At 41.6% G+C, this 19,044-nt stretch overlaps 1 protein-coding gene across 1 annotated transcript; it reads left to right on the forward strand.

Annotated features, from left to right (window-relative positions):
• Positions 1-6,188: 6,188 nt before the first annotated feature.
• On the forward strand, positions 6,189-17,611 carry TUBB6 (tubulin beta 6 class V). Its single transcript, XM_048840221.2, has 4 exons — positions 6,189-6,399; positions 7,235-7,343; positions 8,650-8,760; positions 16,031-17,611. The coding sequence occupies exons 1-4, from the start codon at positions 6,343-6,345 to the stop codon at positions 17,092-17,094; spliced, it is 1,341 nt and encodes a 446-aa protein (XP_048696178.1). The 5' UTR covers positions 6,189-6,342; the 3' UTR covers positions 17,095-17,611.
• The last annotated feature ends 1,433 nt before the right edge of the window (positions 17,612-19,044 follow it).

Below are 19,044 nucleotides of genomic sequence, written 5' to 3' on the forward strand. Positions count from 1 at the left end.
AGAGTGGATGCAATAGGAAGGGCAGAGGAGGAGAGGAAATTATCACTAGGTGACAGAGAAAGAGACAAAACTCTGGCCCAGTTGTAAAGCTTGATGAATCTAGACAAAGCAAAGGTATAACTAGACAAAGCAAAGATCTTACTTTCCAAACGCCTCATGTAGAATCAAGTCACTCGTGGTGAAATTAATCACCTTCCTTTCCAAACCAGCATATTTAATCTCACATGTACACTTCCTTGACTGACAATTTAGAAAGGACTCAACTCCACTCAAATGCTCTTTGCCATGGAGCATTTATTGCTTGCACTTTTGTTAGAGACCACAAAAAGCGGAGAACTATTTTTTGTAGAAGCCCCAACCAGAAGAATGTTCGTGTCAGAAAATAATTTTGTCTCTGATGCTCTTTAGAATGATTCTTGCAGCAAAACAATTATTTTCCTTCTTCCTGATGCCTTCGTCACTCAGAGCACCAAGACTGAAGACGTAAGATTTACTTACCATGTCTGGACTACACTGGCATCTATTCAGCATTGACTAGACTCTAAAAATCCTATCCCCCCACACACACTGGGCTCCATGTAAACCCTGGGATCTGTCTTTAGGGCCAGTCTCTTTGATTGTTCCAAGTTTTGGTCAGCAATATGCATGGACTATCTCCAGGACAGTACAGATGCAATGACTTTGCATGCGGAGGGAAAAAAAGATGATAGTGTGATGTATTTTCTAATAGTGGTAGCTGACATGAGAGCATGGATGGTCTAACAGTGGATCGGGCACTGAATTTAGCTGTGGGAGAGCTGAGTTCAATTCACACATGAGTGACAGGTTTCATGTATTACCTTGGGCAAGTAGCTTACTTTACCCTGTCCCTCAGTTCCCTGTCTGTAAAATAGTAATAATGTTCCTCTATATCAGAGAAGTGTTCTTAAGATAAAATCCATTAATGATTGTGAGTACTATGGTGATGTGCCCCATATAAATGCACAGATTAGGAATGTGAAGATCTGGTATGGACCATCTTGTTAAAAACAAAGCTAAACAAGTTCTACAGCCATCCTTGCTGCTGCCCATCTTTCTCAATGTTTCCCCTGTGAAACATTCATAATTTCCATTTTATTGAGTTGACATTGCTTTGATTCAAATCCCCATTTCAGACAGATATGGCAAGTGTGACGTGACTATAGAATCTGGATTCAATGAAAACGTTGCTCATCATTTGTATATTAATGACAGTGCATCTCAGTGTCTTGTGATGATTTCACATTTATATTGAAAAGGAGCACTGACAAAACAGAATCCAGAAGGACTCTGCTTATGAAAGCATTTGGAGAGTGAGAGTAGTTACCCAGCACCACCTTCTGGGATCCCTTAAAAAGAAAACAGCAAGCTCATTGTAAGATCATACAGTACATTCCTGCAAGCAAATCAGCAATACCTCATGGTCAGCAGTACTAATGCACTGTAAAGTTCAAAACTAACCTTTTTCAAAATGTAATAATAAATACTACTACTAACTAATCTCCAGATTGAATGTCCTTTAGCAACTGTATCACTCACAGGTGGTTGTAGAAATGACAGGGTGTTTCTGCTAGAATACTTATTTTGCACTTTGGCCCAAATCCTCAAAGGTAGTAATGGAAGTTAGGGGCCTAAATACCACTGAGGATCTGGGCCTTTCTGTCTCAAACAAATCAGATCCCAAAAGTCTCTGTCACACAGAGTGGCACCAAAGCTGAATGGAGACCAACTTCTGTCTTAATTTTGAATCTCCTTGCTTGTCTCAGTTTGTGTTGTGCTACTACCAGGTAGTTTAACCGCCTAATTTGCCCTAACTCATAAATTTTATAATCTGGTGAAAGGTTTGTCTGGGTTAGTTTGTTTACTTATATAAATCCAACTGCTGAGTTAAAAACGTAGCCACACTATATGTAGGACACACCAAACCTGTCTCTACAGCAGCAGCAGTTGCCTAGTAATCATTATTAGCAGCCCTGTACAGATTCTTGATATCACTGGAGGAAAAATATTAATTCCTTGTCAAATGGAAAAAGACTAAGGGCCCCCAATTCTGGAAACCACTTAAGCACTCCAGTCTCCTCTCTGTCTCATAATCAAAAAGGAAATAATCCTGAGAGTAGAAATGAGCTGACATGATTGAATGCAAAACACCCATGACAAATACATGAGTGCATAGTTTTTATGTGTTAAATGTCTCAAACAGTTTATTTTTAAATGTATCAAAACCATCATTTATTAGAATAAACTTGTACCAAATTTAATCAAAGCCTTTCACTTCCTGTACATGTTGAGAAATTAATTAATTAAATACAACCCAGGGTTGTTTTTTTTTTTCAACACATGGAAACTTAAAAACTGCCAAATAATAAATAAATAAATCACACCCTCAACAAGACATTCCTGTTCAGTTTTTAGTGTAGGGTGAGTTTTGTTTATAAGCTTGCTGGTAAACTCACTGTTAGAGTGAAATGTGCAGTGTACTATGTGAATTTTGAATATTATTTTGATACTGTGAATCTTAAAATTTTGTAAAATCACCCAGAGCATGTAATGGACACTCGCTGATGTTTTTATAAACCAAATCAAAATAAAATTATTTTATTTTATTTTATTTATTTAATTATTAGGGAAACCCAATCATGTTAACAGCAACATTATGAACATCTTTTGCAACATTAACTTCTCATTAGCCTATCCAAACTCCTCTAATAAATAGGAGTGCTCCCAGCAATAACATTGCACTGAACACAAATACATTCACAGAAAAGCAGGAAACAGCTTAACAATCAAGTCTCATGACCAACTACATAGGGAAGAACTACAGTGGTGTTTTCCCAGGATGTTAAAAAAATTTCCATGTGGTTTTTATGACAATACTGACTGCGAAGAAGATGATGAGTCTGTGATGTTATTACTAGAACATCTTCTCTGTGTACTGTAGCAACTTGTCCTGAACCTAGATACTTTATCTGCGCTGTGGAATTTATTCTCCCTTGTGTCTCAATATTTATTTTAGTTTTAAAGTGAACTTTTAGTTCTTGTGAAGGGTGCCAGATTGAGAGCACGAGTAATGTTAGTCTTTGGTTTATCCAAAGAACATGTAGAGTATAGCACAGACAGTGGCAGCTCTAGATTTTCCTTCTTGGCAATACACCTTGACCCTGGAGAAATGGCATTTTGGAGGAAGTAAGACCACCTCCAGAGCCAAAGAAGTATTTAATTCTTCATTCCATCTCTGGCATCTCTGCTGAGGCTGTCTGTGAAGGTGTCTGTCAATGCTACTTGTGACCAGGGGTCAGCAATGCGTCCGTACACGGATACAAGCGTCCATGATAACATTTTTGAGGTCTGTGGTAATTTTTCAAAAAATGGAATGACTGAATAACATAATCCAACCCCTCCAACATCCGTCGCTAAGTACGGTAATTTTGTCAAGTGTCCATCGCACCAAATGGTGGTGCCGAACCCTGATTGTGACATAGATGCCTGTTTACTATAAAATGGATAGAGATCTCCAACCAGAACATCAAAGAACTGTTTAATGTTAACTAAAGCTAATGGCTTTTAATAAACAGCAATCATCTGATGAAACATCTGATGAAGTGAGCTGTAGCTCACGAAAGCTCATGCTCAAATAAATTGGTTAGTCTCTAAGGTGCCACAAGTACTCCTTTTCTTTTTGCGAATACAGACTAACACGGCTGTTCCTCTGAAACCAGCAATCATAGACAAATTCAGACAGATGTCCTAGAGGTTATATGTTCCTTATTTTACATATGGTCTATTGCATATTAGGGGGATGCACTAGCCCTATCGCCTGCTCCTATGCTTACTGGAGGGGATACTTATGAAAATGTAGGCCATATGAGATGAGTGTTCAAAGGGTCAGCTCTGTGAGGAGCATAGGGGCTGTATCTTCTGGCCAAAAGACATGTGACCAGCTTTTACTGTATTTACTTTGAGTGTACAGATAACTATTACAAAAAGAAGGGATAGCAATTTTATTAGAAGCCAAAGTATGAAACAGTTCTGAAATGTCTGAGGGAACTTTGCTAGAACAAGATAGTTAGAGCCCTGTTGTCCTCTGCATGCAGCAGATATAAAATTCATATTATAATTGTTGTTAGGCATAAAATAAATGGGAGAACACAGCCCTTAGTTGTATTTAATTTAAATTATAGGTATAAGGTAGCTGAGAAAGAGATCATTATAAAATTGCAATAGGTATATATCTATAATAGCGAGTTAAGATTATGTTCATACAGTAATCCCTGTTTAAAAGATGACAGGTTTCAGAGTAACAGCCATGTTAGTCTGTATTCGCAAAAAGAAAAGGAGTACTTGTGGCACCTTAGAGACTAACCAATTTATTTGAGCTTAAGCTTGGGGCTCAATCCTACAAAGCACTTAGGACCACAGTTTTATAGGTATTTAGATGCCAAAAGATGCAGATAGGTACCTAGCAGGACTTTCAAAAATGCCTAAGCACAATCAATTATTTGGCTAGTGGGATTTTCAAAGGACCTATGTGCATCTTTAGGCACATAAACATCTTAAAACATGGCCCTTGGTCACCTGCATAATTTAAAGTAATTGGGACTATACTCAAGTACTTAAACACATTTCTTAGGTCTTTGCTGGATGGAGTAGTCAGCCCCTTCCAGGATCAAAGCTATGAACAACTTCGGAGGAGTGCATATACCTCAGACATATACACGTTAAAATGGAGGTTGAATCTCATAATTTGCCTTTAACCAGACTACAGGCTGAGTAAACATTAACATGGATGACAGAGGAGCAGTGAGGATGTTTACATTCAATCACTGCCAAGTTGGTGCTGGAATGTTTTCCCCTGGGCCTAGCAGACTCATACCAGGAAAAGGGAGTGAGATTCTAGGTTAATTCAAGTCAGGCTGAACACTAGTGCATATTTCACCTTTTGGAAAATGCCTGCAAATGGGCCAATTTCTGCTCTCCTTGCTCACACAAATAGTTCTTATGGCTACAATGGAACTATTTGTGGGAATAAGGCAAGAAGGTTTGGCACCTAATAATTGTTTGTTTGAGTAGCTGCTACTTATAGCCAGCACGTGTACATTTAGTGGCTATATACAATGATTTGTTTGTGCAATTAATAAAGTCTTTTGGAAGCTATTTGGATTAAAGTTGCCATCATGCTGGCCAATATTGCCTCAAAGTTGCCTTGTACTCACTCATCTATCTGTTGTCTCTTGTCTTAGATTGTTAGCCCTTTGGAGCAGATAACCATCTTTTTGTTCTGTTTGTACAGTGCCTAGCACAATAGGGTCTTGGTCCATGACTAGGGCTTCTAACCACAACAGAGATATAAAAATAACTAAAGATTTGCAAGATTATGATTGTTGTAAGTGGTGTATGGTTTAGCGGTCTGAGCACAGGCTGTGGTACCAGGAGTGACTGAGAATTCCAATCCTAGCGCTGATGCTTAGGGCCTGATGTTGCAAACCCATCCTCATGCAAATATCCCCGTGAAGACAATGGTTTACCCCATGTAAAATTAGGATAGCACTTCTTTCACCGGGGTGTTGTGAAGCTAACTAACCTGATATTTGCAAACTATTGTCAAGATTAAAAGCAAAATGTGGGCTTGTGTAGGAGTGAACTGACTCCATGCAAGAAATATTTGGGACTTTTATTGTAAATGTCAAACGTGCAGGTATGTGCTAAGATACTAATCACACAATGCCAGAGCAATTAATTATTTCCCTACTTATCTAACGTTAAAATTAAAAAAAGTATTATGAAAATGCAGCCACCAAACTTGGGGGGGGAAATATTTAACCTGCTCTCAGTAAACAGTCACCTGTGTTCAAGTTTGATGTGACTGGAAGGCAGGGAGTAATGTACTATATAAATGCTAAGAATCATTAAATTATTATGTCCATAAATTATTGTTACTTTGGTATTATTTTATTTATCTTGTCTATTATAAATAGTCACTTTTGAGTAAGGAAAATGCAAGCTCCCAAATGGTTAATGTGTTAGCCTGTTCCGCTCTTGGCCCCTTGACATCATTCTGGACCAGAAATGAAAGATGAGATGAAATGCCATTCACACAGAGATCCAGCCCCAGTGGAGGCTGGCCAAAGCCAGTTGCTCAGCCTGGGCTGGCTATTTTTGCAGTGAAGTGCACAGTGAGCCAAGCTGGGAGGGAAGATCACAGTCCCAGAGCCAATAAAACACTCATTGAGCCAGAGAGACACACTGCACATAGCTGAACTCTGCAAAGAGCCTGTGAGTGAGTGTGTGTGTGTGTGAGAGAGAGAGAGACTTGTAAGTATCACAATGAGGGAAATTGTACACATCCAGGCAGGCCAGTGTGGAAACCAAATTGGAACTAAGGTAAGAGATCTTTTCCTCTTCTAAACAGTACACTCACTTAGTATTTCCTAAGAATTGCATGTAGGGAAATGTAGTGGTTTTTGAAGATGTTGTGTTTTGTTGTACAATGGTACCACAGCTGCTTTTTAAGCCCTTCAGCAGCACAAGGCAAAGTTCTGCAAAGCAGCAAGGTGTGTCATTGCCTTAGGATGTTTTTATCTTGAGAAATTCTGGGATAATGGGTAAATTTTCCTCTGATATCTATAGCCATTTAGAGGGGGTGTTTTTCTGGCAACAAAAAGTTTGGACTCTGACTTGTCTTGGGGTCGGTGCATAAAGACTAGAGAACTGGAAAATTAGCAAAAGTTGCCTCCTTCTTGTGACCATAAAAGGCTTTTGAAAAACTACAAGCAACGGCCAAAAAATATTTTTTTTAACCGGAGTGGTGGATCAAAGAAAGAAAGGCAGCAAAAATAAAAGCAACAACCAGTAAAATAGCCCTGCAAACAGTTTGTGATGTTAACCGTTTGTTGTGTTCGGTTTTAAATCCTGGTGTAGATCTGCTGCCGGGCTTTTGTCTCTCTCCATCCCCACCACATCTCCTCTCTGCTGGTCGGGCAAGGGGCAGGGCGTGGCTCAGAGACGCAGCTCTCAGACATGCCAAGAATCCGGCAGCTGTTAGGGCAATGCATGCCTCCAAGGGCTTCCCAATCCCTGCCAAGTGTGGGTGGGTTTGGATTATTTTGACGTTGGTGAAAGAAGGAGACACAGGGTTGTTTGTTTGTTTTGGTGAAAACAGATCTGCTAACGTCTTCCTTTAACCAAGTGTCTCTCCCTTTTTCTGTTCCTCCCTAAGTTTTGGGAAGTGATCAGTGATGAACATGGCATCAACCCAGCAGGAGGCTACGCTGGTGATTCAGCATTGCAGCTGGAGAGAATCAATGTCTACTATAATGAATCATCCTGTAAGTTTCAGAGTAACAGCCCTGTTAGTCTGTATTCCCAAAAAGAACAGGAGGACTTGTAGCATCTTAGAGACTAACCAATTTATTTGACCATAAGCTTTCGTGAGCTACAGCTCACTTGTAAGTGTGCTGCCGTCGCCGGAGGAGGTTAGGAGGGGCGAGGAGAGTGTGATTCCCTAACTGGGAGAGGAGGCATGTTAAAATGGTGAAGAAAGCAAAGGTTTACTCATAGCTTCAGCTACAAAACTTGATTAGACATGCGTGCATTGTCTTCCAATCAATCACCCATCCTAACATTTGCTGTGACTCCCTCGCTGTAGGCAGCAGGAAGGAAATGGTGCAAACAGCTCTGAATTTATTTTTTGTTTGCTAGGAGTTTTTGCTGGTGAACATACGATTAAGTCACATAAAAGTGTCTATTGATTGACTGACACTAAGCAGTTTATAACGTGAGCTTGTCCTCCCCCCCACCCCCGTACGCTGACACTGACTACGAGTTCAGAAGCTAAGAAGGGTTGGGCCTCAGGAGGTATGGGAAGTGGTGGTGACTCACTAAGATGGCAGTGTTCCCTGGATGCTGGGAATCAGTACCCCAGCATGGTGTTAGTGGGTAATGTGCTGCTGAAGATGTTTCCTCCCTGTGGGTTGAAAAACTGATATCTGGATCACTCGTGCACATTCAAGATCCCTGGCCCTTTTTGCAAAGTGCGGCAGCGTGTTGTTCTAGTCAAATTTCAGATCGGGTAATTCTTTCTACCTAAATTCCCCCTACAGTTTCAATTGGGTAAGACATTTTTCACTTCCTGTTATTAACTGTTGTACTGTACAGTGGTGGTGTGTGCTGTTAAACAGCGGCTATTTTCCACCTCCCAGAAGTGGTTCCATTTCAGTGGTGGATGTAAGTGGTTCTTTACATTTATAAAATATCTGGGGATTATTTGAAAAAAGACCCTCTACTCATGTAATATATGATAAACTGTTTACCAAGAACATATAACCTATATTTTACCAGATAATTGCATATATGGATATCAACTGGTAAAAGAACAGTTTTTAAAATGTAATTTAGATGAATGAATATGACAAAAACCAAAGGATTTTAAGTCAGCTGCTAAACCAGAAGTGATTTTTTCCTATAATGCTTGAGAGGAAAGACACCTATAGGAATAGAAGTTGTATCAGGATACACGAGCAAGCTAAGAATGTTACATATTATGACATATAATTTGCTTATATATTAAGAAATATAATAGAAGGAATTTAGCCAAAATCAGTATACTAAGGATGTCTTTAATTTTTATTGTAGCACAGAAATATGTACCCAGAGCAGTCTTAGTGGACTTGGAGCCAGGAACCATGGACAGTGTGAGATCTGGTCCTTTTGGTCAACTGTTTCGACCTGATAATTTCATCTTTGGTATGTGGATATCATGTTTTCCTTTTAAAACATGTGCTCAATTACCAAGAAATTAACTGTCAAAATGTACTTTGGGATAGAGGGGACAGAAGAACTTACATTTTTTTTTTATTCAAACAGCTGTGAGCAGCCGTTAGTAACAAGAAGTTTGGTAGCTGAACAGTGCAGTTCAATTATCCAAATATCAGTCGTCCAAAAATCCAAAAGAGGGTCAAACATTGCTCTATTAATTACACTGACAATTTTCTCAATTACACAAACATACTAAATGTTTCCCATGACTTTCTGATACTCTAAATTGTGCTATATTCATTGAATTTACAGGGTCCCTGTACTTCCATTAAAAGGGTAGGGAAATTCTGCAGGGGGGAAAAGGGAACTGCTCTCTCTCACAAATTCCACTATTAGTTGGAACCAGAGTTTTATATAAATTCCATGGCCATGAATTTCTTCACCGACCATGGAATTTCTTACCTTTTCAGTAGGTCAGTGTGCAGTATAGTCTAGTATATAGTATAGTATAATGGAAGACAAACTATGTGCAAAGCAGATGAGGTACAACCACATACTGGTGTAGTTGTTTTTTTCTAGTAAAATAAGAAACCAGCTCAAAACCAAACAGAACTGTCACTCTGAAAGCAAACAGGGAGATTCCATCAAGTGAGAATTTTTTCAACTTTATACTTCTGTAGCACCTTCCATCCGAGGTTCACAAAGCATTTTACAAACACTAATGAGTTAAACTTCACAATACCCCCTTTCAAGTTAGAGAGTATTATCAGACCCATTTTACAGATGAGAGAACTAGCGCATCTGTAAGTTGTGTCCAGGCAGAACTGTCACTAGAACTGCTATCTCCTGGTTCTCAGTTCTGTGCCTTAACCACAAAACCGTTCCCCAGATTATTGTTAGGTTGCAACATACAAGTTGGTGTGCTTTGTCAACATAAGGAAGCTGTCAAACACAAGCATAGGAAAGACAAATATTAGGCTGGTAGTGTAAAACTAAACAAACCCCAAGACCTTGCAAGTGAGGAGGGGAATAAGAGGCAATACACTTTCAAAGGCCTTTAAATTTTTAACTGCTTTTTTTTTTTTTTTTTTTTACTTTTTGTAACAGTATCCTCATTCCCTTTCTAGACATTAAACTTCCTGGAAATTATAGTAAAGGGTGTGTGTTTGTTCCTCTAAAATGCTTTTAAATTACAGTAAGCAGAGGTGGGTCTGAACCAAAACCACAGATCCAAACAACCTGAAACTTTGGAACACTTTGTTTCTGAACCCAAACTTCACAACCGCTCCCTTTTTCAATAGTGGGCCAAACCAAACCCATGAAAATGAACTCACCTACACTTCTGAAATGTCTGAATCAGAACTTTGCAGCCTGGAACCATCTCAAAACACAGCAAAATAAATTAAAAATGTATTGAACAGCCCTCCACTACATTATACTCTCTTCCTAATAAACTAACAATGAGCTAAGAGCATGTGATCAATTGGTGTCCCATGCTGGGCCTGCTGCCAGCATCAGGCACTGTCCTAGAAATCTGGTGAATGGGTGCCTTAGAACTGAAATGGAAATCTACCGTGTCAAAAGCCAATAAAGCTCCCCCCGCCCCGTCTTTTTATTTATTTATTATTTTATATCTGTTGTAGGCCCCACAAAGGATTCTGTGGCAGAGGCTGGTGATTCTGTATTTGGTGTATCTCAGACCCATGCTTATAGGGAGGGGTTTGTTCCTAAACTCAGCTTTTTACTTTTTTTAAGTCAGAACTTATAGTTGTAGCACATCAAAATGCTAGAGTAGGTTAGTTAAAGTGCATCAAATGCCTTAGATTTCTCTGTGCATGTCAGGCCTGATCCTGCATTCCTTGCACACCCAAAATTTCCACTGACTTTAATTTTCACTAAAGTCAGTGGGAGTAAAAGTTTACATTAACTATCCTATTGACCTAAAATATGAATAAGCACAAGGAAAATAATTCCTCTTTCATATGCTTGCTGGTTATAGCATTGGGCTGGAATGAGAAGACCGTTGGTAGATCTTTCTCCTCTCTCCCACTGGTTCCTAGTCCCAGTCTCCTTGTCCAGCCAGTCCTGGTCACCCCTCCTCCCCCAAGCTCCTTATCTAATCTCAGTGTCATCATCCCCCAACCAACTAGCTCCCAGTCCTCCCTGCCCCATTTTCCCTCACTGTCTCCCAGTCTCCTCACCCTCTTCCCCAGCTCCTGGTCTCCTTGCCAAACTAGTCCTAGCCTCTTTGCCCAACCAGTGTTCATCCCAGTTTAGCCACTCCCCCCCAGGTCCCAGTCAGTCTCTCTCTCCCCCTCCCCCACCATGCAGTCCCAGTCTCAGTAGGCTCGTTGTTCCAATTTATTCCTTTCCCTCTCCCCAGTCCGGCTTTTGTTCCCTTTGCGTTTGAATCAGTGCCCTCCTCCAAGCTGCCAGGGTGCCAGTGGGGGTGTGAGAGTACCCTTTCAGTTCTGATGCCTGCTCCCACTGTGCCTGGGAGAGTTACAGCACAGGGCTGGAACATGCTCATTTGCTCTGTGGAGATGACACATGCACATTATGGTCAGTACTAGGAGCTGAGAGAGACTTGAGCATGTTCAGTGAGGATGGAATTTTCAGAGATTTTAGCTGCTAAAAATCAAATCTCTGAGCATATGCAAACTGATTTTTTTCAAAGGCTTATACCCTGGCCAAATGTGGGCAGAGTTTCATGAGAATAGCAAAAAGCACAATCCTGAGACAAAGGCCACCCCACAGTCAAAGCATGGGAGCACTAGAGCTGTTCAAAGAAAAGGTTGCCAGAATTTTTTTTAACATGGGCAAAACAATGTATTTTCCCCCTAGCCTCGTTCTCAGAAATGGCTGTACAATGCTGGCTGAAATGTTCCAAACACAATTCAGCCTGGGGGAGACATCCACCCTGGAAAATTTCTGCCTGAACAGTTACAGTTTGGCAAAGTTGTAAGCAACTGAAATCTGGGTCTGATTGTGGGCATTGTTCCACAACCTTAATAGTAGGCTCTGTGTTTGACCAGTAGGCTCTAGCACAGAGGAGGGCAAACTACGGCCCGCGGGCTGGGGAGGCTAGTCCACAACCTCGCCCCCACTGTTCCCCCTCCCCTGCTGCTGTGCGGGCAGCGGGGCTGCGAGCTCCTGCCGCTCTGAGTGGCATAATAAGGGGGCTGTCGTGGCGTGTGCGGGTAGCGGTGACAGGTAGGGTATCCTGGGGGGCAGATGGGGTGGTTAGGGGTGGGGGGGCCCGGGGGGCAGTCAGGGACAGGGAGCAGGGGGTGGTTGGAAGGGGCAGAGGTTCTGGGGTGGTCAGGGATTGGGGAACGGGGGGGTTGGATAGGGCGTGGGATCCCGGGGGCCTGTCAGGGGGCAGGGATGTGGATAGGCGTTGGGGCAGTCAGGGGACAGGAAGGGTTGGATAGGGGGTGGGATCCCAGGGTGGGGCAGTTTGGGGGGGGCTTCCAGGAGGGGGCAGTCGGGGGACAAGGAGCAGGGGTGTTTGGATGGGTCAGGGATTCTGAGGGGGACAGTCATGGGGTGGGAAGTGGGAGGGGGTGGGGCCAGGCTGTTTGGGGGGGTACAGCCTTCCCTACCTGGCCCTCCATACAGTTTCATACCCCGATGTGGCCCTCGGGCCAAAAAGTTTGCCCACCCCTGCTCTAGCACAATGGTGTTTGGTGGTAAATTATAATTTACCACAGTCTATATGAGCAAACTGATGGGCATCTACTTGAGCCTAATAAACTGCAAAGTTTTGCATCATAGTTCATAAGCTATAACAATTTATCGTATCTAAGAAAATGTGAAACTGATCATTCAGAATGTTCAAAATATAGCAAAACATCTTCTAAAGTCCCCCGATTTAATATTCTATCACAAGAGAGCAATTTATAGGCAAATCAACTCCAATATCAATATTTTAAGTAAAATATTAAGTAATGTTTTCTTACAACTTGAGCCTTTTTGTTTTTCCTTCTGTGGTTTAATACTTTGTCATCAGACAAATGCAGTTTAAAAATGTACAGCCTTCTGGCAGATGTTTATTTTATAGTAGGTTATGTTTGTTCCCTCTATACATCCTTTACGAGACCAGTTTTCATAGCACTGGATTTGTTTACAAGATTAAAATTACAAAAGTAAATGGAAAAAAATCCTGCATTTGTTTGCATTATTTCACTCGAAGCTAAAAAAGTCTCCTATTGGTGAGCAGGATGAGATCATATCTCTGCATTGTCACAGATTTACCAACTCAATGAGATGAAATAGGTGCTCCTAAGGTCAAAAGATACCCATAACTATCTACATCAAAGGAGGGAAAATAAGTATAATCTTTTCTATTTAATTTCTTTGTACTGAACAAATCATATGCACCTATCTTTCCTGAGCAATTTGCCTTTTTATGCTTCATTCCCATTCTCCATCAATTTCTCTACTTATGTTTTGTTTCCATTCATGCTTTATCACTATTCCCATCTCTGAGCCACATTCTGCTACTGGTACTCCTGGGACAATTTGCAGAGAAAGATACTAAACTTAGAATCTTTTGTTAGGATCCTACAAAATATATAGCACAGTAGTATCTGTTTGCTGGCATGCTGCCTGATGGGCTGCAGTATGCACAGCGGGTGTATATATGGCATGGAGAGAGAAAATATAAGCTGAGAAAAAGTTAGAGGCCCAATCTTATAGGTTGCTGAGCAGCAATGAGAGGTGCTGAATGCTCTCAGTGCCTACTGAAATTAACGAAAGTTGAGGGCACTCAGTACCTGCTAGGACAGGGGTTCTCAAACTGGGGGTCTGGACCCTGCAGGGGGTCATGAGGTTACTACGTGGGGGGTCACGATCTGTCAGCCTCCACCCCAAACCCCACTTTGCCTCCAGCATTTATAATGGTGTTAAATATATTTTTAAAAGTTTTTAATTCATAAGGGGGTAGGGGGGTTGCACTCAGAGGCTTGCTGTGTGAAAGGGGTCACCAGTACAAAAGTTTGAGAACCACTGTGCTAGGACATTTTCAGTAACGTGCAAGATCAGACCTTTGGCCCCTGTTAACACCAACATGTTGATTCAGGCCAGTCACTTAAGTAAAGAAACATAGTTTTGGTTACATCAAGTTAAATATAGCATTGTATCTTGGCATAAAATCCAGTTTCAGAAGGTCAACATCATCCTCGAATGAAATTGTGTTCCCTGCTTGAAACCAGTAACCACATGAAACATTAACATCCTTTAATTTAAAAGATTTGTGTCTATGATTTGGTGGCGTATGCATCATATTCTTTATAAAAAGCAAGCTTTTAAATGTGAACGAATGCTAGCTTTTTGTTTATGGAATAAACTGGATTAGGGGTATTAAAAGCCTCTACAGCAAGGAGTCAACTTTATTTCTAGATCTGTTTTGGAGAAGACAAAATACAGAGACAGAATTCACTGAATATAAACAAAAGCTTCCAGTAACATAAGACAAAAGTAAACATTTTAACAACTCAAGTTTTGTTAAAATAGCTTAACAAAACAAGAGAGTTTCTTCAAAGTAAAGCTCAAACCCCCAGTTCTCTATGAAGTGCTGCAATTTTAAAATCTAGGGCCTAATTCTGGATCTCACACAGTCATTTACACCAGTGTAAAGTGAGAAACTGTGTGTAAAATACTGCCAGTCGGTGGTAGAGCCATGTTTTGCAAGCAGGGAGGCAATGTATTAATGAATACACTCCTCTTCTTTGCCCCACCAAGGTGGCACTGACCACCCATAATGCACCCCCTGCCCTAGCACTGCAACCCTAATCCCTGCATGATGCTGCAGAGGGGAGACCCAGAGGAGGGGTGGGGGTTGGAGAATCAGCCTGCCCTATGCTCACCCAGCAGCAGTGACTCCTGTCCTGTGGGGCTAGACCTGGCTCCCCAACTCTGGGCATTGCCACATGGTGCCTGGGTTGCAGCATCACTCAGGCTTGGCAGGGCTGCCCCTCCAGAGGAGCAGCCAGGCCGAATGTCAGTGAATGGCATTGTGACATGGTGCTAGGGTTGCCAATTTTGGTTGGACGTATTCCTGGAGGTTTCATCACATTACAATCTTTAATGAAAGATTAATTTTTAAATTCCTGGAGACTCCAGGGCAATCCTGGAGGGTTAGCAACCCTACATGGCACATGGGGTCACAGCACCACACAACCCCATGTGCCATGTCACAATGACTGGAACAGGAAGCTAGGCTCATCCCTGCAGGTCAGGAGCCATTGTTGCTGGGTGAGAGTGGGGCAGGCTCAGTCTCCAGCCCTGTGTGGAAAAGGTGCCGCACATACATTTAAAGGCCACAAATGAGGGTGTCGATCAATCCCCCCATCCCCACCGGCCCCAGTGCCAGATGAGGATAGTTGTGTTTTGCACTCATTCTGCACTGGAGTCAGTACGGATACAAGATTCAGATACAAGGCCAAGGTCAAGAAAAATAAATTAATGGGCATGGAAACTGAAACACACCCTCCTATGCCTGGAATTGGGCCATCCACACCAGGGATGCCCGGATGAGGCACAATGGGCAAAGCAACACGTGAAACTTGCTCTAAAATTGCCCATTGCTACAACTCTTCTGCGGATGTATAGAGAGGTTCAGTTTCTGAGTTTTTTAATCTGGCACCTTTGTGATAAAGATCACAAAATATACATTAAAATGACAAGTTTCAGATCAGATTAGAACATTAAAAGGAATTTAGGTTTTAAAGCATTTAGGGAAATAAAAGCAATGTTTTCATTAATATTTTTAAATCTTTCAGTGGAAACAGCTTATTTTTAAAAGAATACCGTTCCCTCTGCAGAGACTACAATTCAAATATTGTTTATGAATGGGAACTAAAAAGTTGAAATTATTAGACATGACCATAAACAATAGAGAAACAGGCTAGCTAATTTTCACTATCCAAGCTGAGAGAAAGTCAGGAAGTAAATTCAACTGAACTTAGTAACCAAAGACAAAGTTCAGTTAATATTTGGAAAACCTAATTTCCCCTACAGGGTCCATCAGAAATCACAGGTAACATACGGTAATTAGCAATACTTTTCTATGCACTCATTGTCAAAAGATGCCACTAGTAATTCTTCTGTATATATTTGTGAGCAAGACAAAAGAGTTTGATTTACTAGCTCACAAAATTTAGAACAATTCATTGTATGTGATTTGAGATCATTAAGTCTCCAACCATCAAACCCCATCAGTAATATTTTCTTCCTTTATCCTATATTATTTCAGGACAAACAGGTGCAGGAAATAACTGGGCCAAAGGACACTATACAGAAGGAGCAGAGCTGGTAGATTCAGTGCTTGATGTTGTAAGAAAAGAATGCGAACATTGTGATTGCTTGCAAGGATTTCAGCTCACTCATTCCCTTGGAGGAGGAACGGGTTCTGGCATGGGAACGCTACTCATCAGCAAAATCAGAGAGGAATATCCAGATAGGATAATGAATACATTTAGTGTCATGCCCTCTCCAAAAGTCTCTGACACAGTGGTGGAGCCTTATAATGCTACACTCTCAGTCCACCAGCTGGTTGAAAACACAGATGAAACCTACTGCATTGATAATGAAGCTTTGTATGACATTTGTTTCCGCACCCTGAAGCTCACCACCCCAACGTATGGAGATTTAAACCATTTGGTGTCTGCTACAATGAGTGGAGTAACTACATCATTGCGTTTTCCAGGCCAGCTAAATGCTGACCTTCGAAAACTGGCAGTAAATATGGTGCCATTCCCACGCCTTCACTTTTTCATGCCAGGGTTTGCTCCTTTGACAGCCCGAGGCAGTCAGCAATACCGAGCACTCACTGTTCCAGAGCTCACTCAACAGATGTTCGATGCCAAAAACATGATGGCAGCCTGTGACCCAAGACATGGACGATATTTAACAGTAGCAACAGTATTCCGAGGTCCCATGTCCATGAAAGAGGTTGATGAACAGATGCTGGCCATCCAAAACAAGAACAGCAGCTACTTTGTGGAATGGATCCCAAATAATGTCAAAGTGGCAGTTTGTGACATCCCACCCCGTGGCCTCAAGATGGCCTCCACCTTCATTGGCAACAGCACAGCTATTCAAGAGCTCTTCAAAAGGATCTCTGAGCAGTTCTCTGCCATGTTCAGGAGAAAGGCTTTCCTCCACTGGTTTACAGGAGAAGGGATGGATGAGATGGAATTTACAGAAGCAGAAAGCAACATGAATGACCTGGTTTCAGAGTACCAGCAGTACCAAGAAGCTACGGCAAATGATGGAGAGGAAACATTTGAAGATGATGAGGAAGAGATCAATGAATAAAGAAATTCTGTTTTACACACACTAGTCTACATCAAAATTCTCAAATCTGGATTTTTAAAATTAGTCTTATATATCCATATTTAAGATCCATCCTCCTTTCTCCAAAAAAGAGAGAGAGGAGAAAAAGTAGCTTGATTCTCAGAGGTGATGAGTTTCCTTCAGCTTCCATTGACTTCAGTGGGAACTGAGGGAGATCAGCACCTCTGAAAATCATGCCACTTGTATATAGGAGGCTAATTTTAGGCATCCAATTTTAGAATTTTGGCCTAAAAGTTTAAATACAGAGATCACTAGATTTGTCTAAATAAACAAAACTTGTCTTCTATGAAAAGTTGTACAAGAGGTAGAATGGGGATGGAAAGTCATTTGAAAATAGGGCTGTCCTGTTTTCATCAAACTGTGAACAGCAGCAACAGCAAAAATCTTGTGCGTCTTTGAAGTGTTATTCTGTACTGAATGTATAGTACTTATGTGCCAGGAGCGGAATCTATTCGTAATAAAAGAAAATTTAATCATGTTCTACTCTTTTGTACAGTAAATGTTGACACTGATATTTGACTTTCAGACCTTTAACAGCAAATCTAAATACAAATGGCAAGTATCCTCTTAATAAGAGTGTTTTCAGGAGTCAATACTATATTGACATCAAGTGAACTAGGAACCAAAGGTCACTAGCAACCTATTCAGGAATCATACTGCACGTGATCTTTTAAACTCCTTTACCAACTTGTCCCAGTGTGACGATGTGACTCAGCGGGGGGGGGGGGGGGGGGGGAGTGTTGCCCTGGGGATGGGAGACCTGAGAGCCTGTCACCTGAGCCGGGAGGGGGAGGTGACACCTCTATCCAGGAATGTGGACAGAGACTGCAGCATGGAACCTGCTGGGTGGGTTTAGTGTTCAGTTTGGGGCTGGGTGGAGGAACACAGGGAACCCCAGGGCTGGGATCTAAGCTCCCTGCTCCCCCAGAAGGACGTGATTGAGGGGTCCTGGTTGTACCCACAAGCTCTGTTGTGGACTGTGTTCCTGTTGTCCAATAAACCTTCTGTTTTACTGGCTGGCTGAGAGTCTCAGTGGTTCCCAGGAAGAGGGGTGCAGGGCCTGGACTCCCCCACACTCCGTGATTCCCAGAATGATCGCACACAACGTTTTCATGAAATTCATGCACTGCACTGCAGAACTTGTGTAAGCTCGCCCATCCTATGATTTGAATATAAAAATATTAAAGTTAGTAAAAAGGAAGCACATGTACAAAGTAACTCATATGCCTTACATTCCATAAAACTGAATTATTTCAAGTGCTTGGAAGAGCTCCAGAGAAAGGCCCAAAGGAAAAAAAAAAAAAATCAGAAACCCAAACTCTAAAAAGTTTCAGGAACCTTCTGTTTCTTTCCTTTCCCCTCCCAAAATGCTGTTTGAGCCAAAGTACAACTCCTTGGACTGAAGAATTCAAGGCAAGGCACTAAGTGACATAGTGCTGAAAAAGGTGTTTCAGTGCCATCAGTCTAGCTTTGGGCTGTCTGCTGCCTTTGTTCTAGGGCCAATCAGCTGCCCACCCTTCTCCACTGCATGTAAACCGCTGAGCTGGTGAGCTGGAAGAACTCTTGGCCATGCCTACAACTTTTTCAGGGCACAGCTTTAGTTTTCAGCATAATATTTGAGCAAAATATCAAAACAAAAAAGCAGTTCCTCTGCCCCTCATAGGCAATAGCTCCTAGATGCTTTTTCCCTTGTCCCGCTCAGCCTGAAAGGAGGACATACCATTCCCTTCAATCTCCCACCTGCAGCTGAGCTCTCAACCAGTTTTAGGCATCACATGACCTCCTTCCCAGCTGGATCTGATAAATTGAAGAGGACTGTCTAACTCCTAGCCCTTAAAGATGCAAGCGACCCTGTTACAAGTGTATACCCAGATATCCATGGACACTGGGTAGGTGTACTTTGAAAGGTCA

The sequence above is a fragment of the Caretta caretta genome, chromosome 2, assembly GCF_965140235.1.
Source record: "Caretta caretta isolate rCarCar2 chromosome 2, rCarCar1.hap1, whole genome shotgun sequence".
Taxonomy (NCBI): Eukaryota; Metazoa; Chordata; order Testudines; family Cheloniidae; genus Caretta; species Caretta caretta.

Coding starts and splice junctions, on each gene's coding strand:
- TUBB6 (XM_048840221.2), top strand. CDS start 6,343: ATGAGGGAAATTGTACACATCCAGGCAGGCCAGTGTGGAAACCAAATT. Junction 6,400..7,234: donor GAAACCAAATTGGAACTAAG/GTAAGAGATCTT, acceptor TTCCTCCCTAAG/TTTTGGGAAGTGATCAGTGA. Junction 7,344..8,649: donor CTACTATAATGAATCATCCT/GTAAGTTTCAGA, acceptor TTTTTATTGTAG/CACAGAAATATGTACCCAGA.